Here is a 22,939-nt window from a genome sequence, read left to right as displayed (position 1 = left end):
GGTCGAAAAACACGGTTCGAAACTCATGTCAAATATTTTTTGGAACACATCTTTGTGCCCCGAGGATGGCGTCGCCCTTTAATTGATGATTGGCAGCAGCTGCTCAATAATTAGTCCGGGTCGCGCATCGTCACGTGACTCTCTCACTCTCTCTCTTTCTCTCTCTCTCATGATTCTCCTCCTCTCCCTCGTCGTCTTCTTCTTCTTCTTCATCTTGGTGCTGGTGGCTGCGCACTGCGTTACCGCGAGGTGGCGGCTCTCTGGGCGGACACTTCCTAACCCAGCGCTCGGGATTTCTTTTTTCCTCCTCTAAATTTTTTTTCTTTTTTTTTTTTTTCTTCATTTTTTTTTTTTTTGTGGCTCTTTTAGGTTCCGCGGACGACAAATGCGCGCACCCCGCCGGCCCCGGTCCGGGTGGGCAGAGAGACAACCGTGATGGGACGCCGGACGCGCGGTGGCTGCCTGGCTCCTGCCGCCCTGCTCCTGCTGCTCCTCATCGGCGCCTCGACCCCCGCCGCGGCCGCGCACAACAGAGGTAAGAACCGCGGGCGTGTGGGAAGTTGGCGAGTGGAAGTTGTGGGGAAAGGTCGAGCGTCGTGTTCGCTTGTCAATCAACACGCCTGGTCACCAGAAGGTCACGGGTGCGTGTGCGCGCGCGTCTAATCACTCCTGACGAGCAGCTTGTTGCTTCAATCACTTTATTAAAAAAAAAAAAAGGCCACTTGATTAGGCACACCGCTTTCGCCTGCTTTCATTGAAGAACTGTGCCTCTGCGAAGTTTGAACCCTTTAACAATATGTTTGTTATAAATCATACAGAGCAGGTTTTATGCCGTCATATATGGTCAAAACCTTACAGGCGTGTTCGGATGAGCTTCCTAAAAATGAAACATTGTTTGGGTGTGACATGCACCTGGGTATAGGTTGATTGGCTACACTAAAATGGTCCCTATTGTGTGAATGTTGTCTGAGGTAGCGACTTGTCCAGGGTGCACGCCGCCTTTGGCCTGAATGCAGCTGAGGTAGGGACAAGCGGTAGAAAATGGATGTATGGATGTTTGGGTGTGACATGCACTTGAGGATAGGTTGATTGGCAACATTAAAATGGTCCCTAGTGTGTGAATGTTGTCCGTCTGTGTGCGTTGGCCGTGCCATGAGGTGGCGACTTGTCCAGGGTGTACTCAGCGTTCCGCCTGAATGCAGCTGAGGTAGGGACAAGCAGTAGAAAATGGATGGATGTATGTTTGGGTGTGACATGCACATGGGGATAGGTTGATTGGCTACACTAAAATGGTCCCTAGTGTGTGAATGTTGTCTATGTGCGTTGGCCCTGCCATGAGGTGGCGACTTGTCCAGGGTGTACACGGCCTTCCGCCAAAATGCAGCTGAGGTAGGGACAAGCGGTAGAAAATGGATGCTTGGGTGTGACATACACATGGGAATAGTTTGATTGGCTACACTAAAATGGTCTCTATTGTGTGAATGTTCTCTGTGTGTTGGCCCGGCCATGAGGTGGCGACTTGTCCAGGGTGTACCCTGCCTTTGGCCTGAATGCAGCTGAGGTAGGGACAAGCGGTAGGAAATGGATGGATTGATGTTTAGGGGTGACATGCACCTGTGGATAGGTTGATTGCCCACACTAAAATGGTCCCTAGTGTGTGAATGTTGTCTGTATGTATGAGGGTGGCGACTTGTCCTGGGTGTACCCCGCCTTCCGCCAGAATGCAGCTGAGGTAGGGACAAGCTTTAGGAAATGGATGGATGGATGTTTGGGTGTGACATGCACCTGAGGATAGGTTGATTGGCAACATTAAAATTGGCCCTAGTGTGTGAATGTTGTCTGTCTACAGTATGTGCGTTGGCCGTGCCATGAGGTGGCGACTTGTCTAGGGTGTACCTCGCCTTCTGCCCGAATGCAGCTGAGGTAGGGACAAACGGTAGAAAATGGATGTTTGGGTGTGACATACACCTGGGGATAGGTTGATTGGCAACACTAAAATGGGCCCTACTGTGTGAATGTTGTCTCTGTTTTTGCACTGCCATGAAGTGGCGACTTGTCCAGGGTGTACCCCGCCTTAGGCCTGAATGCAGCTGAGGTAAGGAAAAGCGGTAGAAAATAAATGGATGTTTGGGTGTGACATGCACCTGTGGATAGGTTGATTGGCGACACTAAAATTGGCCCTAGTGTGTGAATGTTGTCTGTGCGTTGGCCATGCCCTGAGGTGGCGACTTGTCCTTGGGTGTACCCCGCCTTCTGCCAGAATGCAGCTGAGGTAGGGACAAGCGGTAGAAATGGATGGATGGATGTTTGGGTGTGACATGCACCTGAGGATAGGTTGATTGGCAACATTAAAACTGGCCCTAGTGTGTGAATGTTCTCTGTCTACAGTATGTGCGTTAGCTGTGCCATGAGGTGGCGACTTGTATAGGGTGTACGGCGCCTTCCGCCCGAATGCAGATGAGGTAGGGACAAACGGTAGAAAATGGATGTTTGGGTGTGACATACACATGGGGATAGGTTGATTGGCAACACTAAAATGGGCCCTAGTGTGTGAATGTGGTCTGTGTTTGCACTGCCATCAGGTGGCGACTTGTCCAGGGTGTACACCGCCTTCTGCCAGAATGCAGCTGAGGTAGGGACAAGCAGTAGAAAATGGATGGATGGATGTTTGGGTGTGACATGCACCTGAGGATAGGTTGATTGGCAACATTAAAATGGTCCCTAGTGTGTGAATGTTGTCTATACGTGTTGGCCCTGCCATGAGGTGGCAACTTGTCCATGGTGTTCCCCGCCTTCTGCCCGAATAGAGCTTAGATAGGCTCCAGTGACCCCAAAAAGGGACAAGCAGTAGAAAATGGATGGATGGATGTTTGGGGGTGACATGCACCTGAGAATAGGTTGATTGGTAACACTAAGATGTTCCCTAGTGTATAAATGTTGCCTGTCTGTGCGTTGACCCTGCAATGAGGTGGCGACTTGTCCAGGGTTTACCCGCCCTCCGCCCGAATACAGCTGAAATAGGCTCCAGCGATCCCGAGAGGGACAAGCGGTAGAAAATGACTGAATGGTTGTGTGTGTGTGTGTGTGTGTGTGTGTGTGTGTGAAGCAGAAGTGCTTCTCGCTGAAGAGGTTTTCAAAGTGTGTGTCGTGGGTAAAACACATTTTTAAGCGTGGTTTATTGTTCTGAATGTAGGTGTAGTGTATTGTTTTGTCTTATTGTACAATGGAAGCTCTTCACTTGTACTCTTGTCGAGTAGATCTAACACACACACACACATACACACATTCTTGTATTTTTATTTCTTGAGACCTCTGAAAAATGCCTACCTCTTTAAGACCACCATTTCTAGATATACAGAGATTTGTATTTATAACATTATTATATACATACTATGCAAATATAAAAAAGGTATGCTTTTAGTTATTTTTTTATTTTTTGTTTGTATTTTTTAATTTTCATCAAGTATGTCTCTATATACACATTTTATTTTTTAATTCATTTTGGCCAAAGGAGGCGCATTTCAATTTCTTACACACTTGTTATTTCATATGTAGGCCAAAGGGGAGCACGTACATTTTTTACACACACTAGGGGACAGCGTGTCGCGGTTGGAATAGTGGCCATGGCAGCAACTTTAGAGTTCCTGTTTTGATCTCCAGCTTCTACCAGCCTTGTCACGTCCGTTGTGTTCTTGAGCAAGACACTTCACCCTTGCTCCTGATGGTTTGTGGTTAGGGCCTTGCATGGCAGCTCCCGCCATAAGTGTGTGAATGTGTGTGAATAGGCGAATGTGGAAATAGTGTCAGTGTTTGAGTACGTTGAAAGTAAAAAAAAATTGCTATACAAGTATAACCCGTTTACTTGTTATTTCATATGTTGACCAGAGGAAGAACACTTTTTAAACCGACACACAGTCAATTTGAAAAATCCCTCCTTTTTGGGACCACCTTAATTCTGATAGCTTTCGCCACCAGGGGTGAAAATGAGACATCCTCTATTAGATGCAATCGTTTTCCGTATTGGGACTATGATTTCGGTCCTCATATATAATGTACTTTTCTACACTCACACACTCAAACACAGTTGTAATGCAGATCAAGCCTCGCTTTAGTCCGTATTTATTTTCTGTTTCCGTGACCATTCGGCCTCCTCTTGTCCACCATTGGCAGTGCATCAGAGGCATGTTTAAGTCTGAAATTAGCTTCCATGGGCGACATTTGCATCGTATTAAAGGATCCAACTATTACTTTTTAAGGAATAATGTTTGAGAAAGTCTGTCATTTAGCTACATTTGGTAACCAAAATATTAGAAACTCCATATTAAGGCTGGATTATATGGCTGAAAACTGTCATGTAGGGCTGGGCGATTTGGACGAAAAAGTATATGTCGATATATTTTAACTTAAACGCGATATTCGAAATATATGTTCATATTTTTCCGTGAAAGTATACATATACAGTAGGGCTGCGAATCTTTGGGTGTCCCACGATTCGATTCAATATCGATTTTTGGGGTCGCGATTCGATTGTAAATCGATCTTTTTTTCGATTCAACGCGATTCTCGATTCAAAAAACGATATTTTTCCGATTCAAAACGATTCTGTATTCATTGAATACATAGGATTTCAGCAGGATCTACCCCAGTCTGCTGACATGCTAGCAGAGTAGTAGATTTTTTTTTAAAAAGCTTTTATAATTGTAAAGGACAATGTTTTATCAACTGATTGCAATAATGTAAATTTGTTTTAACTATTAAACAAACCAAAAATATGACTTATTTTATCTTTGTGAAAATATTGGACACTGACACTATTCTTTTTTTTTTTTAATTTTATAAATGTCTAATGATAATGTCAATGAGGTATTTTCAATCACTGCTATGCTGAAATTATAACTAATATTGATACTGTTGTTGATAATATTCATTTTTGTTTCACTACTTTTGGTTTGTTCTGTGTCGTGTTTGTGTGTCCTCAAATGCTCTGTTTATTGCAGTTCTGAATGTTGCTGGTCAGGTTTGGTTTTGGAATCGGGTTGCATTGTTATGGTATTGCTGTGTATTGTTTTGTTGAATTGATTAAAAAATAAATAAATGGATTTAAAAAAAAAAAAGAGAATCGATTCTGAATCGCACAACGTGAGAATCGCGATTCAAATTCGAATCGATTTCCCTCACCCCTATTAATATACAGATTAATTTTTCAGCGATAGTCCTCCCACCTCCAAAGACATGCACCTGGGGATAGGTTGATTGGCAACACTAAATTGGCCCTAGTGTGTGAATGTGAATATTGTCTGTGTGTTGGCCCCGCCATGAGGTGGCGACTTGTCCAGGGTGTACGCCGCCTTCCGCCCGAATGCAGCTGTGATAGGCTCCAGCACCCACCCCGTAACCCGCGGTAGGGACAAGCGGTAGGAAATGGATGGATGGATGTTTGTGTGTGAAGCAAAAGTGCTTTGATTGGGCAGGCACAAAGTGTTTGTGCCATGGGAAAAAAACACACAATTTTAGTGGTTTATTGTTCTGAATGTAGGTGTAGTGTATTGTTGGTCTTATTGTACAATGGAAGCTCTTCACTTGTACTCTTGTCGAGTAGATCTAACACGCACACACACACACACACATTTTTGCATTTTTTACCTTCTTGAGACCTCCGAAAAATGCCTACCTTTTTAGGACCGCCATTTCTAGATAATGTTTTGTATTTACAACATTAATACTATATACATACGATGCAAATATAAAAAAGGTAAGCATTTAGTTGTTTTGTTTGTAATTGTTTTTTAATCTCCATTAAGTATGTCTCTATATACATATTTTATGTTTCAGTTAATTTTGGCCAAAGGGAACCCATTTCAAATTTTTTTTTTTTTACACGCACACTTATTTCATATGTTGGCCAGAAGAGGAGCACGTCAAATTTTTACACACACTTGTTATTTCATGTGTCGACCAGCGGGGGAGTTCTTTTAAAACCGATACACAGTCAATTTGAAAAATCCCTCCTTTTTGGGACCACCCTAATTTTGATAGATTTCACCACCAGGGGTGAAAATTAAACCTTCTCTATTAGATGTAATGGTTTTCCGTATTCGGACCGTGGTTTCGGTCCTTACTTGTTCATCGGTCCTCATATGGAAGGTAGTTTTCCATGTTGATGTCTCAAGAAGGGTAGCAATACAAGAGCGCGCACACACTCACTCACTCACACACACACACACACACACACACACACGGTTGTAATGCAGATCAACCCTCGCTTTAGTCTGTATTTTTTTTCTGTCTGCGTGACCTTTCAGCCTCCTCTTGTCCGCCATTGGCAGTGCATCAGAGGCATGTTTAATTCTGAAATTAGCTTCCACGGGCGGCATTTGCATCGTATTTAAGGATCCCTCTGTTACTTTTAAAGGAATAATGTCCGAGAAACTCTGTCATTTAGCTACATTTGGTATCCAAAATATTAGAAACTCCCTATTAGGGCTGGATTATATGGCTGAAAACTGTGTCACTTTATAAGTGTTTAATGTTGGTGGATATTATTATTTTTTTGTGACCAATTAAATATTGGGACCAGGAGAAAATTCAAATGTAACCTTCCATTGATTATAATCCCCTCAGCTATCGAGGCAGAAAGAAAATGTCAACACAAGGATGGTAAACACTCACAATGTAAACAAAATTCTAAAATCACATTAAATACTTAAAAATAACCTCATATGTAAGAAATGCTCAAAGTGTGAAAATGTAAACATAGACAAACCTGAGAATAACTTTTCTCTGCAGGTTTAGTGACAAGAAAGTCACAGCTGTGCTCTAAAGGGTGAGCGTGGCTATAAGGTGGTGTGATAATACTTGCCTTGGTATGACTATGGTCCGCTTAAAAAAACTAAACAAAAAAAACTGCCATACTCTCCACGTAGGGCTGGGCGATATGGCCTTTTTTAACATCTTTATTTTCAGGCCGTATCGCAATACACAATATATACCAATATTTTGCCTTAGCCTTGAGTTAACACTTAAAACATATAATCACAGCAGTATGATGATTCTATGTGTCTACATTAAAACATTCTTGTTCATTCTGCATTGATATATGCTCATTTTAAACTTTCATGCAGAGAGGGAAATCACAACTAAGTCAATTGACCAAAAGTGTATTTACTTAACAGTTATTAAGCACTTGCACAAACATTCATGTCATTTCCCAAAACAGAAAGTGCAAAATTGTCAGAGACATTTTAAAACAAGCTATTGGTGCACCTTTGTAAATGTCACTAAAATGACATATCAAAACAACACTAAATTAAAGAGCACTTTTGTACAGAACGCCACTACAATAGTTTAAAACAAATAAACTGCACTTTTGTGCATGATGTCACACAAGATATTTCAATAACTGTCAAATAAAAATGAGCTGCATAATAGGACATCAAATCGCTATGTGGTACGTTACTGCGGACGTTATCTCCTTATGTTGTTGACTATTTTTTTCATACGGTGTTGATCTGGAAATGTTTGCCTTTGCATTTTGATGGTGTGGCATCGAATGGAGATGTTGACATGCGGAGTAAGTACTCTTCATTCTTTAGCAGGTAACTTTTCAAATGATGCTACATAGTACCAGTAGTGCTACTTTTTTGTAGCAACGCTTTTGCCCCACATTTGACAAATTACGGTTGTCTGTTCGACATATTCCCACTTGAAGCCAAACCACCGCCAGAGGATGGACCCGCTGCTGTTTTTCTTGGGAATTAATTCTTCCATCATTTCTTACCAGATTCGTACCTTCTTTTTCTCGTATTACGACTCTCACGATTCTGCTAGCATCACAGCTAACGTTACCCATGCTGCTACCTCTCTGCTGAGCGAGGGTGTATACGTATGTGACGTATATAAGAAGGTGTGCTTGTCGTCTGGCAGAAGAAGACACAAGAAAGAGTGAGAAGAGCCTGGAGTGTAATGCCAGCAGCTAAAAGCAACTGTGAGGATGTATACTCAAATATCACGATATAGTAATTGTCTATATCACACAGAAACAAACTCGCGATATATCACCCAGCCCTATTTCCATGTTACTCTTTCTGTCGTATCCACAATTGTTTCTCTCCCTGCAGCACTCCCTTAGTTTCTCTTCTCACTTCATGCAAAGACTCAACCGTGAGACAACAAGACGGCGCAACCACACTTTATAGTTGATACTGTTACCTGATTGGCTGTTATTCACACTCATCAGTGATCACTTCCTTTTGTTGCTTCGCAACTTCTAGTTTCTTCAGACGAAGAATATATACACTGTTTATATATTGAACCTTTAATGGAACACATTTTTAATTGATACAAATTAGGAAGGAAATAACTTTATTGACATTGCAAAAGTACAACACGATTTTTTTTTCAGCACGGACTTGTTTAAGAGCAGACATACATTGTACAGGGTGACTGAACAAGATCGCCTCTTAAAACACGGGAAAAGGTGGACGCTGGGAATTTGAAATTGAAATGTCGATCCCAGACTAGGTTCTTATGAAAAAAACACTCAACAGCCACAATACTGTAAGCATAGATAAAACAAGACAAAGAGAGAAAAAGGACCGAACCGGAGAGTGGGGGAGCACGCCCGCCTTCGCCTAGAGCAGGGGTCTGCAACCTGCGGCTCCAGAGCCGCATGTGGCTCTTTAGCACCATCCCTGTGGCTCCCTGGAGCTTTTTCAAAGATGTATGAAAATAGAAAAAGATGGGGGGGAAAAAAATATTTTGTTTTATTAGGGTTTCTGTAGGACGACAACATGACACAAACCTCCCTAATTATTAGAAATCCCAGTGTTTATATTAAACATGATTCTCTGATGAGAGTATTTGGCGAGCACTGTTTGTCCTACTAATTTTGTCAGTCCTTAAACTCACCGTAGTTTAACATGTATAACTTTTTTCAATGATGCCAGAGACATATTTTATGCCAATCATTCTTAGTCTCATTTTGTCCACCAAATCTTTTATACTGTGTGTGAATGCTCAAAGGTGAGCTTTGTTGGTGTTATGGAATTGTGTGGAGTGCTTATCAAGCATATTTGGTCATTGCATGACTGGAAGATAATCTATGCTAACACACTATTTAGGCTGGATGTATGTGTACATTTGAGATCATTTAATATCCTTTACTTTTATCTTCTTTGTATATAATTTAGTTTTGCATGTCTCACGACACATTATCTGTATGTAATATTGGGTGCATTTGAGATAATTGTTTGTGTGCCATGTTGTTCCAGACCACAGCAAACATTACCTAGCTTGCCAAAGGTTGTAATAAATCTATTAAAAGAAAACAGCCTGCCGATTCCTTTAACTTGGACAGACACATCTATACCTTTGGCCATTCTGAGCCAGTCATTTCAAGGAGTTATCTCACCTTTTGCGTCGCCTCTGATTTACTAATGGTTTCTAATGTTGGAAAAATGTGTAGAATAAATATATACAATTTCAACATTTCTATCAATGAAGATTTTCTTCAGCCTGCGACACATAGTCATTTTGATAGTAGGCTAATATAGGTAATATAGACACTTAAGTCATGTGTTACCTTCACTATATGTCTTACAGTATATACGCCTTTTCATTTTTTGCGGCTCCAGACAGATTTGTTTTTTGTGTTTTTGGTCCTATGTGGTGGCTCTTTCAGCGTTTTGGGTTGCCGACCCCTGGCCTAGAGCAAAGAGAGAAAAAATTACATTTCTATTGCGAAATACAGTATTATTGATATTGTTTTATCGCCCAACCCTATTCCAAATAAAACCACATGTGCAACACTAAACTGATGCTATTGTTACGCGGGGTGTTGTTTGTAGTCACAATTGTGTGACAATAGAATATACTACAAAAAAACTGCAGTAGTTTCATGAAGCATGGAGACGCTTCTTCTCTGTCAAACACCATGAGCAGTTTTCCGTATTTTCATGGTTCGATGTATGGAGCAGACTAGCAGTGCCTCACATGGTCAGTCATACCTTTTCATGACTTATTTCTTTATTTCAATGCATATAGTCTATTTCTTCTTCTTCTCAGCACTTTTCTTCACGCTCACTTTTTTCGTTCCTGTGTCCATCTCTAGCTGTAGTAATGAAATGGCTACACCACCTAGTGGTGGGGAGGCTGGTAACTGAAATGTTTTTCTCGCAGCTAAAAGTTTAACAATTAGCCGAGAAAAACACTAGTTGGGGCACTAGTAGGTCCAGGTATAACTGTATGCCAAAACTACTTGATCGGTACAGATCCGGACAAAATTGCGCATAATGGACGTTTTTTTCCCTCATTTTACCAATTACAGTTAGAACAAAGGCATTTTGAATACAAGTAGTCGTTTTACATAATTCCCAGTGAGAACTAAGTAGCTTGCTAGATAACAAACGGACAGACAAGCACAAATATGAGGATATGTCACTTATTTTAAGCAATTGGCTTCAGTGTTTGCTGTTTAAGTCACAGTGGAAATGATTGTCTTTTCGATCCGATACCGGGTAAAATTTAGGCTGGTATCGGCGATACCGATACTTTGTGCAAATATACCTAATGGAAAAAAAAGCAGTGCATTTCAAATGTTGTTGCTCTTGGGTATTCATCTTCAAAACAATATAAAATCACAGAGCGGAACAAATGTTGTTGTTCTGCACCGAATGCGTTCTTATTTATATTCAACTCTGTATCTATAGTGTCTCCAAATAGCCTACAATAAAATGATGCATATACACTTTCTGTTTTATAATAAGAGTGACTCATTTTAATTGTCATTTTCTTAAATAAACAAATGACAGACTGAATGACTGAGCACGTTACCTACTTACCTCGGCGGAAGGAAAAGTAGTTCCCACCAATCTCATTTAATTTAGACACAATCTCAAGGATTTAGTTACTGTTCACTGTTCCTGTTAATAATATGCATTATATCCAATAACTAAAGTATCGATATTTTGTACCCCGGGAAGTCCTGTAGGGAGTGCTCAGAAAGTATGGGGTATCGGACTGGCTGACTGTGGAGGTCCGCTACCTGTATGATCCGTGTCAGAGCTTGGTCAGCATACCCGGCAGTAAGTCGAAGCCGTTTCCTGTGAGGGTTGGATTCCGCCAAGGCTGCCCTTTGTCACCGATTCTGTTCATAACTTTTTATGGACAGAATTTCTAGGCGCAGTCAGGGCGATGAGGGTATCTCGTCTGGTGGCTGCAGGGTTAGGTCTCTTGTTTTTGCAGATTATGTGGTCCTGATGGTTTCATCTGGCCAAGATCTTCAGCTCTCACTGGATCAGTTTGCAGCAGAGTGTGAAGCGGCTGGGATGGGAATCCGCATCTCCATGTCCGAGTCCATGTTTCTCCCCCGGAAAAGGGTGGAGTGCCATCTCCAGGTTGGGGAGGAGATCTTGCCCCAAGTGGAGGAGTTCAAGTACCTCCGAGTCTTGTTCACAAGTGAGGGAAGAGTGGATCGTGAGATCAACAGGCGGATCGCTGCGGTGTCTTGAGTAATGCGGACGCTGTATCGATCCGTTGTGAAGAAGGAGCTGAGCCGGAAGGCAAAGCTCTCAATTTACCGGTCGATCTACATTCCCATCTTCTCATATCGTCATGAGCTTTGTGTTATGACCGCAAGGACAAGAGCTGGCGGGGCTCTCCCTTAGAGATAGGGGTGAGGAGCTCTGTCATCCGGGAAGAGCTCAAAGTAAAGCCACTGCTCCTCTACATCGAGTGGAGCCAGATGAGGTAGTTCGGGCATCTGGTCAGGATGCCACCCAAAATCCTGCCTAAGGAGGTGTTTCGGGCACTTCCGGCCGGTAGGAGGCCATGGGGAAGATCCAGGACACGTTGGGAAGACTATCTCTCCCGGCTGGCCTGGGAACGCCTCGGGATCCCCCGGGAGGAGCTGGACGAAGTGACTGAGGGGGAAAAGTCTGGGCTTCCCTGCTTAGGCTGCTGCCCCCGCGACCCAACCTCGGATAAGCGGAAGAACATGGATGGATGGATGTGTTAAAGGGCTGGCAGCGCGGCACTTCTGTGATTACAGCGTCACCTTTATTGATGGTTTTGAAGTCTAAATACCTCTATTTACCAGTGGAATTGCCGTTTTTGTGTCATTTCTTTTGGCACTTTTTCTCAGTGTTAGCGTTTTGACACACAAATCTGCCGAGCCGAAGGCTCAGCAGCAGATGTGGATGGGAAAAAAAATGCCAAAGGCAGTAGTACCTTTTTTGTTTTAATTCAATAGTATCGCGGTATTTTATTAGTAGCGGTGTACCGTACAACCCTCCTCCCACCATTACACAACAAACCCAGTGGCAATGGACGGCGTAGCGGGGTGGGTAGAGCGGCTGAGGGTTCCAGGTTTGATCTCCGTGTCTTGCCATCCAAGTCGCTGCTGTTGTGTCTTTGGGCAAAACATTTCATTCTTGCTCCCAGTGCTGGTCGGAAGGGCCATAGGGGCAAATTGGCACCTGTGGCTGAATGTAGAATGAATGAAAGATGGGTTTTTTACTTCTCTGTGAGCACTTAGCGTCTAGTCGATAGAAAAGCGTTATATAATTCTCATCCATTATTATTATTAGTTAAAGGGGAACTGCACTTTTTGGGGAATTTTGCCTATCTTCCACAATCATTATGAAAGACGTGACGACGGATGGATTTTTTTTAATGCATTCTAAATAATAAACGTAAATAAAAGTTGAGCCAAAGGGAGCTCCACTATTCTGCCCATAAAATACAGTAAGTAAGCAATCAAAAAGTGCCAACAATACTCAATTCACATTTCGTGACTTAATACTAAGTTTTAGTGATATTATAAGCGCTAAGGCATACAAACTATTTATAGCAGCGCCATGATCAATTCCCGTGTGCTGATGTTTATATCATCGAGCGGTCTACTGCCTTCTTGCTCCCTGTAAGATCATAGATCATGCATCTCACCTGGACAGAAGGTGGCTGGTGATATAATCTGATAAATTGTGACACTTTGACCGCCACAACTGGTGAGAACGACACAAAAAGTGCTTATTCCCATCCTGTTTATTCGTGAGGATTATGAGTCATTCTTCATCTAAATGGGAATATAACAACATCCCTGCAGTCTGCATCCTGATGACAGCAGACCTTGTACAGTAAGTGATTTTTTATTATGTTTGTTGGCTTTCATAAAGTCTGTAGTGTGCAGAAATCAGTGAAACCAAAAAATGTGATGTGTTTTTTTTAAAGGGGAACATTATCACAATTTCAAAAGGGTTAAAAACAATAAAAATCAGTTCCCAGTGGCTTGTTCTATTTTTTTTTTTTTTTTTTTTGTAAATTTTATCGGTCCCGGAATATCCCTAAAAAAAGCTTTAAAGTGCTAGATTTTCGCTATTTGCGATGCGACTATCCATTTCCCTGTGACATCATACAGTGCTGCCAATGTAAACAAACAATGGCGAATAGCACAGCAAGATATAGCGACATTAGCTCGGATTCAGACTCTGATTTCAGCGGCTTAAGCGGTTCAACAGATTACGCATGTATTGAAACGGATGGTTGGAGTATGAAAGTATTGAAGAAAAAACTGAAGCTATTGAGCGAATAGCTATTGATGCTATTCATAGCCATAGCATGGCCGAATAGCTGCGTTAGCATCGTTGGTAAAATGTGCGAACCAAACTATCAGGACTTTTGCATCTCGTGACACTGGAGCAACTTAAATCCTTCGATTGGTAAGTGTTTTTTTCGCATTAAATGTGGGTGGAAGGAAACGTAATATAGTTGCAAATGCATCTGCAGGTTATCCATACATCTCTGTGCCATGTCTGCTTTAGCACCGCCGATAAATAACATGTTAGCATCGATTAGCTGGCAGTCAACATCATCAAAACTCACCTTTTGTGAATTTGTTGACTTTATCGTTGCAAATGCATCTGCAGGTTATCCATACATCTCTGTGCCATGTCTGCTTTAGCACCGCCGGTAAATAGCATGTTAGCGTCGATTAGCGTAGCATGTTAACAGCGATTAGCTGGCAGTCTCGCCGCAACCAAATATGTCTGATTTGCACATAAGTCAACATCAACAAAACTCACCTTTGTGATTTTGTTGACTTTATCGTTGCAAATTCATTTGCAGGTTATCCATACATATCTGTGCCATGTCTTTGCCGGTAAAATGTGGAGACACTCCGGCACATTCAATGGGAGTCTGGCGGCAGACACTTTCGCATCTTCGGGCCAGTGGTGCAACTTGAATCCCTCCCTGTTAGTGTTGTTACACCCTCCGACAACACACCGACGAGGCATGATGTCTCCAAAGTTCCAAAAAATAGTCGAAAAAACTGAAAATAACAGAGCTGAGACCCAATGTTTGCAATGTGTTGAAAATGAAAATGGCGGCTGTATTACCTCGGAGATGTCACGTTCTGACGTCATCGCAAAAAGAGCGATAAACAGAAAGGCGTTTAATTTGCCAAAATTCACCCATTTAGAGTTCGGAAATCGGTTAAAAAAATATATGGTCTTTTTTCTGCAGCATCAAGGTATATATTGACGCTTACATAGGTCTGGTGATAATGTTCCCCTTTAAATTAATGCACTGCATATGCTTAACATTTTCAGAATACGTAAATATTAAATGATATTATACTGTTACTATGTTACATATGTACTTACATTATGTATATAAAACCCTAATGGAGGTGTTTGGATGTTTTTGTAGGGGTTGTATAGGCAGAATTGAATGGTTCCAATGTAGGCGGACTTTTGATTGCATTCATTTAATATTTAGAAAACATAAAAAAAAAAAAATCCATCTGTCGTATCTTTCATAATTGTGAAAATAAGCAAAATTCCCCCAAAAAGTGCAGTTACCTTTTTAATTAATGGCTTTTTTTTTTTCATTCATCATGCTTCAGTTGACGAATAAACGAAGATCATCTACAACTATCGTCTCTTGTGAAATTTTTTGACGTTTCCAAGCTTTTCGTAAGTATTTTTGACCAACTTTAGTCTGTGACACTAACGTTACAAGCTGACGTGTAATATATAATTCATGCAGAATTTGGGGATTTTTTTTCTGGCCATACCGGAGTGAGTCAGCATCTGAAATGCCTCACTCTGAAGGTTGAGGTTCATGCCTCCTACCCCTCGGTATGCACACAATGTAGGGATAGTGTTAAGAAAATAGGGCGTGGGGGAGTATTGGGACTCGCCCTAAACGTGAGCCCAGGACTAAGTTCCAACCGTGTACAGTTGTGATCAAAATTATTCAACACCCACACAATTTTGGTGTTTTAGCAAGTTGGACATTTATTCCGTATTTTGTTTATAGTCATATCAAATAAAGATGTGTCAAATAGACAAATGCAACTTAAATTGTAACACTGTATTTTACAAAATACCAAAGGACATTTTTCTTAATATCTAATTGACAAAATTATTCAACCCCCTAGTTACATGCATCTTTAGTACTTAGTAGAACACCCTTTGGCATTAATTACATCCTTCAAACGTGATACATAACCAGACACAAGATTCTTGCAACGATCTGCAGGTGTTTTAGCCCATTCCTCTTGGGCAACGGCCTCCAGTTCATTCATATTCTTGGGCTTGTGTGCTGCAACTGCCTTCTTCAAGTCCCACCACAGGTTTTCTATAGGATTTAGGTCTGGCGACTGTGAAGGCCACTCCAGAGTCTTCCAACCCTTCTTCTGCAACCACTCTGATGTTGATTTGGAGGTATGCTTGGGATCGTTGTCCTGTTGGAAGGTCCAACGTCTCCCAGGCCTCAGCTTCGTGACTGACTTCATGACATTTGCAGCTAATATATCCTGGTAGGAAATAGAATTCATAATGCCTTGAACGCGCTGGAGATTCCCGCTACCTGAGGCAGAGAAACAGCCCTAGAGCATGATTGACCCCTCACCATGCTTAACAGTAGGCAAGGTTTTTCTTCTCTTTGCAAGCTTCATTATTTCTCCTCCAGACATGACGTTGATTCATAGGCCCAAAGAATTCCTGTTTTGTCTCATCACTCCATAGAACAGTTTCCCAAAACCTTTGGGGTTTGTCCAGATGATTTTTGGCATACTGGAGTCTATTTTTCTTGTGCCCGGTAGTCTGAAGTGGGGTGCGCCTGGGAGTTCTGGAATGGAGGCCTTCATCTCGTAGTGCGCGCCTTATTGTCTGGGACGAAACCTGCGTTCCCCCCTCTGCAATGTCCTGTTGTAGTTCCTCAGCTGTTACCCGGGGGTTTTTCACCACTGTATGCTTCAAATACCGGACAGCAGTTGCACACGCCCAGGTAGTGTTTCCACTGTGCCTTTAGCTTTAAACTTTCAAATTATGCTTCCAACTGTGTCTCTTGGAATGTGTAATGTCTTTGCTATTTTCTTATATCAATATCCTTTCTTATGAAGAGAAATTACCTCCTTCTCTTGACTTCTTTGACCACTCCATGGACTTCACCATGTTGCAAATACACCATTGACCAGCTACAAGAAGCTGAGCGTCAGTCTTTTTCAATCAGTTTAATTGTTGCTCGTTATGGTTCTAATCACATCTACAGGTGTTTTCAACACCTGATTGTAAATACCTTATTCAAATTCTGTTCTTAAGAGTTATCTTCAAGGGGTTGAATAATTTTGTCAATGAGATATTAAGAGAAATGACACTGTTTGGTATGTTACAAAATATAATGTTGTAATTCAAGTTGCATTTGTCTATTTGACACATCTTTATTTGATATGACTATAAACAAAATACGGAATAAATGTCCAACTTGCTAAAACACCAAAATTGTGTGGGGGTGAATAATTTTGATCACAACTTTATGTTTGGCCCTTAACACAAGCTAGCCTTCCTTTTAGTGATCGCAGAGTTCCGTTGCATTGATTGTGGGTGAGCAGGTTTCATATCAATATAATAAAATAGTGCCTAATAGTGTCGCAAATACATGAAGGGTGCATGAGTGCTGGGCGAAACCAGAGTTGTTTTTCTTGGGATTTTGAGACTTTGGGCTTTTGAGCCGGCGCTGACGAGGTCGTCAGGAGAAGTGCTTGAAAGGCGGCAGAAAAGTGTGAGCGAGAGTGAAAGAGGAATGAAAGGGCAGCGCGCCGCTGTTTTATGTTTCCCACTAAATGACTTTCTGGGGCTGCGACTTTGATTTAACTGACATTTGAGCGGAGGCGCGCTCGCTCGGGCCGTGCGTGCCGTGAGCGCGCGGGCTGCTGTCTGTTTTGCAGGAGATTGCGACGCGGCGGTGGCAACTGACGGCGCGCTCACTTTCACTCCTGCATTATTGAGGGGGAACCGAATTCTCTCTCCCTCACTCTCTCTGCACTCGCCTCCCCTTTCAGTTGGCGTCCACATTGTGAGCGAGCTCAGCGGGAGAGGGTGAGACATCAGGCGTTTTCCAGAAAGGAGGACAGAGAATTAAGCGTACACATGAACTAAGGGTGTAACGGTACACAAAAATTTCGGTTCGGTACGTACCTCAGTTTAGAGGTCACGGTTCGGTTCATTTTCGGTAGAGTAAGAAAACAACAAAATATAAATCTTTTGGTTATTTATTTACCAAATTTGTAAACAATTATTAGTATATTGCACAATACAGTACATATTCCGTACAATTGACCACTAAATGGTAACACCCCAATAAGTTTTTCAACTTGTTTAAGTACGGGTCAACGTTAATCAACGTAAAACTGCCTCCAGTTGTTGCTTGGATTAAATAAAATGACAGAACTATTCTTCTACATATAAAAAGTGCAACATTAAACAGTTTCAAGTCAACTCAGAATCAAATTAACTTTTCTTCCCTTGGGTCAAAATATAGTTTTAATGCAATACAGCAACCCCCCACGACCCCGAACGGGACATGCGGTAGAAAATGGATGGTTGGTCTTAAATGTGCTGCTATAAAAACATTTGTTATTGCTTTATACCTGCCTGGCTGGCCAAGGAGAGGCTGCTTGAATGCAGTGTTTGCACCACGCTACTCTTTCTCTTCCTTAAAGCAAGGTTGACTTGGTGGTGGTGCCGCTTCAAAGGGGTTAATATGTTTGACGTGTTGGCAGAAGCATACCCTACATGCCGCTGAACAATGTCGACAAACCTCCGTCCTCCATTGTTTTATCGCACCGCAAAGCCGAAGTGTTCCCAAAGGGGAGATGTTAACGAGGCATGAGGGTCTTCCAGTTCTGGCTTTTGCATGTTGTCCTAGCCTGGTCGCTGCTAGCCTGCCGTGTGTTGTGCCTCGCTCTGCATTGTTTACACAACGTGCGGTGCGCTACCTAATATGTCCGTGTAGAAACTCGTTCGGTACACCTCCGAACCGAAACCCCCGTACCGAAATGGTTCAATATAAATACACGTACCGTTACACCCTTAACATGAACCCAATAAGGGTCCAATACTATTAACTAGCCGTATTACCGTATTTTCTTGAATTAGCGCAGGGTACATAGTATGCGCCTGCCTTGAATTACTGCCGGGTCAAACTCGCTTCCCAAAATAATTAGCGCATGCTTAGTGTTACCGCTGGGTCAAACTCGTGAGGTCACGAATGACACTTCCCCTGTCATCATCTTCAAAATGGAGGAGGCTGATTTCAATACCCTTAATTTGAAATCGCATAAAGGGAAGAAGATTAAGAGTTATTCAGTAGGATTTAAGGTCCAAGTTTACATCACACTCAAATATTTACTGCATACCTTTTGTAAGTGCCGGAGTGAGAAGAGGTTTTAAAATAATTAGCGCATGCTTACTTTTACCGCATGCCTTTTGGTAAGCGCAGGAGTGAAGAGGTTTTAATTTAATTAGCATCCTGGCGGCAATTCAAGGAAATACGGTAGATTAGAAGATGGAACTTCCGGTTGAAAGGCCAGTCGAAACAGAAAGGCACTGCAGGTGCTGCAGTGCCTAAGTGTAAATGTCCAAAAGATTGCGCCATACCACCAACAATAACACACCTGTTCAGTGTCTTTGCTGTTTTGTTTCTTTTTAACGTTTTATTATGACCATCAGCGGAAAAAAGTCCATAATTTAACCACACCGTTTTATAAGCCGCTGGGTCCAAAGCGTAGGAAGAAAGTATTATGTCCATAAAAATATAAGTACACCTCTGCAAAACGTTGTATCCTTAACAAAAAAAAACAATTAAAAAAGAAAGAAATGTACATCAACTTGCAAAAAAAAACTTAACATTTTTTGTCTGTTACAGACTTAAACTGCATCAATTTGTCTGAGATTTTAAAAAACAATCCCGATTTGAAAATATATACAATTTACTTCACCGACTTGAACCATTTGATACTGAAAAATAAACTAAATGAAATACTAATACATTGTAATTGATCAGCAACATTAACAACATTACCAACATATACAACACTTTTACCTACAAATTAAATATTAATCGAACGATATGAGCTGATTTTGAGGAAATGAAGAAGTCAGGATTAATGGCAACAATGCACACATTTTTTTGTACACAGCTCTTTAAAGCGGGGTTTTGAAGCAAGATACTGATAAAGCATGTGCATTTCTCAATGTATTTATGGTGAGTGCTATTGACGGTTTAACAATATCAACCCTATATTTAATCCTGTTTCTTATTCACTTTTACAAAACACAAAACCAGTGAAGTTGGCACTTTGTGTAAATGGTAAATAAAAACACAATACAATGATTGGCAAATCCCGTTCAAACTATATTTAATTGAATTGACTGCAAAGACACGATACTTAACGCTAAAACTGGAAAACTTTATTTTTTGTAAATATTAGCTCATTTGGAATTCGAGGCCTGCAACATGTTTTAAAAAAGCTGGCACAAGTGGCAAAAAAGACTGAGAAAGTTTAGGAATGCTCATCAAAAACTTATTTGGAACGTTCCACAGGTGAACAGGCTAATTGGGAAAAGGTGGGTGCCATGATTGGGTATAAAAGCAGCTTCCATGAAATGCTCAGTCATTTACAAACAAGGATGGGGCAAGGGTCACAGCTTGAACAAATGCTTGAGCAAATTGTCCAAGAGTTTAAGAACATTTCTAAACAAACTATTGCAAGGAATTTAGGGATTTTACCACCTACAGTCCGTAATTTCATCAAAAGGTTCAGATAATCTGAAGAAATCACTGCATGTAAGCGGCTAAGCCTGTGGCCTTCGATCCCCAAGCAACATCGGTGTGTAAAGGATATCACTACATGGGCACAGGAACACTTCAGAAAACCACTGACAGTAACTACAGTTGGTCGCCTAATATGTAAGTGCAAGTTAAAACTCTACAATGCAAAGCCAAAGCCATTCATCAACAACACTCGGAAATGCTGCCGGCTTCGCTGGGCCCGAGCTCATTTAAAATGGACTGATTTAAAGTGAAAAAGTGTTCTGTGGTCCGACGAGTCCATATTTCAAATTGTCTTTTCAAGCTGTGGATGTCGTGTCCTCCGGAACAAAGAGGAAAAAAAAACATCCAGACTGTCATAGGCACAAAGTTCAAAGGCCAGCATCTGTGATGGTATGGAGATGTATTAGTCTCCAAGGCATGGGTAACCTACGCATCTGTGAAGGCACCATTGAAGGGACATAAAGGTTTTGGATGGCAACATTGCCATCCAAGCAACGTTATAATGAACGCCCCTGCTTATTTCAGCAAGAAAATGCCAAGCCACACTCTGCACGTGTTACAACAGCGTGGCTACGTAGTAAAAGACTGCGGGTACTAAACTGGCCTGCTGGTAGTCCAGACCTGTCTCCAATTGAAAATGTGTGGCGCATTGTGAAGCGTAAAATACCCCAGAGACAACAAACTGTTGAACAATTTAAGCTGTACATCAAGCATGAATGGGAAATAATTCCACTTAAAAGGTTCAAAAATTGGTCTCCTCAGTTCTCAAACGTTTACTAAGTGTTGTCAAAAAGGCCATGTAACACAGTGGTAAAAATCCCCTTGTGCCAACTTTTTTTGCTACGTGTTGCTGCCATTAAATTCTAAGTTAATAATTATTTGCAAAAAAATAAACTGTTTCTCAGTTTGAGCATTACATATCTTGTCTTTGCAGAATATTCAATTGAATAGAAGTTGAGAAGGATTTGCAAATCATTGTATTCTGTTTTTATTTATGAATTACACAACGTGCCAACTTCACTAGTTTTGGCTTTTGTATTACATACAATTATTTGAGCAAAACAAAGTCGATAGTACACAACAGCTAAACAAAATAGAAAACTAGCAACTACCGATTTCTCTCTCTCTCTCTCTCTCTGTGTGCGCTTGCCTCTCCTTTCATTTGGTGGTCCACATTGTGAGCGAGCTCAGCGGGAGACGGTGAGACATCAAACGTTGTGCGGAAAAGAGGGGAGAGAATTAAGCGTACAGGCCGTGGTTATGCTGATAAAGCGTGATGTGGGTCCACATTGGACGACAGCACAATAGTCATCAAATATCCATTGTTGGCTTTTTCTCACGCGGGACGCCGAGACTTTGGAAGGAGGTCAATAGATAAGCTGCGTCCACGTGAGGGTCCCTTGAGAGGGCATTGATTAGAAATGAATCCGTTTGTGCGCTCCGATATGAACACAATGCTTTTTCTTATAAACGTGATGTCATGCGACGTGTTCTGTTCCATTGTGCAGCTCGAATGAATCGCTAAGGTCGACACAGGTCATCATTGTAGCTTTTCTTTATTACACTTAAGACAATTAGCAGCTAATTAGCGCCTGGGAGATAACTGCTGCAGTATTTCATACACTTAATACAATCCAAAGTGTTCGGAGCGTCGTCAGTACACGTCTAGCTGCCTGGATTCGTGTTTCCCACGAGACTGCATGACGCCAGCGTGTAATTTGCATAGATAACACATAATGGATGCTGTCATAGGAAGGAGTAACGTGGTGGGAGGGACAAAAAAGTGAGGAACACGAATAACCAGTGATGGGCTAGCGACTTGGAAAACGTAGTAAGCGAAGCTATAAGTTACTCTACATTAAATGTAGCTAAGCTACAGGTAAAGTTATCACCGGAGGATCGTAGCAAGCTACACGTACATCAAAGCTACATTTAATTGCATTTATATGGGCCCACATGTATAATATCAATGTTAATGTAACCAAGAGTGTACAAATATTACTACAAACCCCGTTTCCATAAGAGTTGGGAAATTGTGTTTGATGTAAATATAAACGGAATACAATTGTTTGCAAATCATTTTCAACCCATATTCAATTGAATGCACTACAAAGACAACATATTTGATATTCAAACTTTGATGTTGCAAATAATAATTAACTTTGAATTTCATGGCTGCAACACGTGCCAAAGTAGTTGGGAAAGGGCATGTTCACCACTGTGTTACATCACCTTTTCTTTTAACAACACTCAATAAACGTTTGGGAACTGAGGAAACTTAATTGTTGAACCTTTGAAAGTGGAAATCTTTCCCATTCTTGTTTTATGTAGAGCTTCAGTCATTCAACAGTCCGGGGTCTCCGCTTTCGCATTTTACGCTTCATAATGCACCACACATTTTCGATGGGAGGCAGGTCTGGACTGCAGGCGGGCTAAGAAAGTACCCGCACTCTTTTTTTTACGAAGCCACGCTGTTGTAACACGTGCTGAATGTGGCTTGGCATTGTCTTGCTGAAATAAGCAGGGGCATCCATGAAAAAGACCGCGCTTAGATGGCAGCGTATGTTGTTCCAAAACCTGTATGTACCTTTCAGCATTAATGGTGCCTTCACAGACGTGTAAGTTACCCATGCCTTGGGCACTAATGCAACCCCATACCATCACAGATGCTGGCTTTTGAACTTTGCGTCGATAACAGTCTGGATGGTTCACTTCCCCTTTGGTCTGGATGACACAATGTGGAATATTTCCATCCATCCATTTCTACCGCTTATTCCCTTTCGGGGTCGCGGGGGGCGCTGGGGGCCATCTCAGCTACAAT

General features: G+C 41.7%; 1 protein-coding gene across 2 annotated transcripts in view; it reads left to right on the top strand.

Moving 5' to 3' along the window:
• LOC133557603 (netrin receptor UNC5D-like) overlaps positions 1-22,939 on the top strand; it is a 586,800-nt gene that overhangs the window by 67,354 nt on the left and 496,507 nt on the right. For both annotated transcript variants that reach the window (XM_061908184.1, XM_061908185.1), the window contains exon 4: positions 370-535. In XM_061908184.1, the coding sequence (XP_061764168.1) occupies positions 370-535 (166 nt within the window). The remainder of the gene's footprint in view (positions 1-369; positions 536-22,939) is intronic.

This window comes from Nerophis ophidion, linkage group LG08, assembly GCF_033978795.1.
Source record: "Nerophis ophidion isolate RoL-2023_Sa linkage group LG08, RoL_Noph_v1.0, whole genome shotgun sequence".
Classification (NCBI taxonomy): Eukaryota; Metazoa; Chordata; class Actinopteri; order Syngnathiformes; family Syngnathidae; genus Nerophis; species Nerophis ophidion.
Note: the sequence above shows the minus strand (reverse complement) of the source record. Positions and strands in the feature narration are given on the sequence as shown.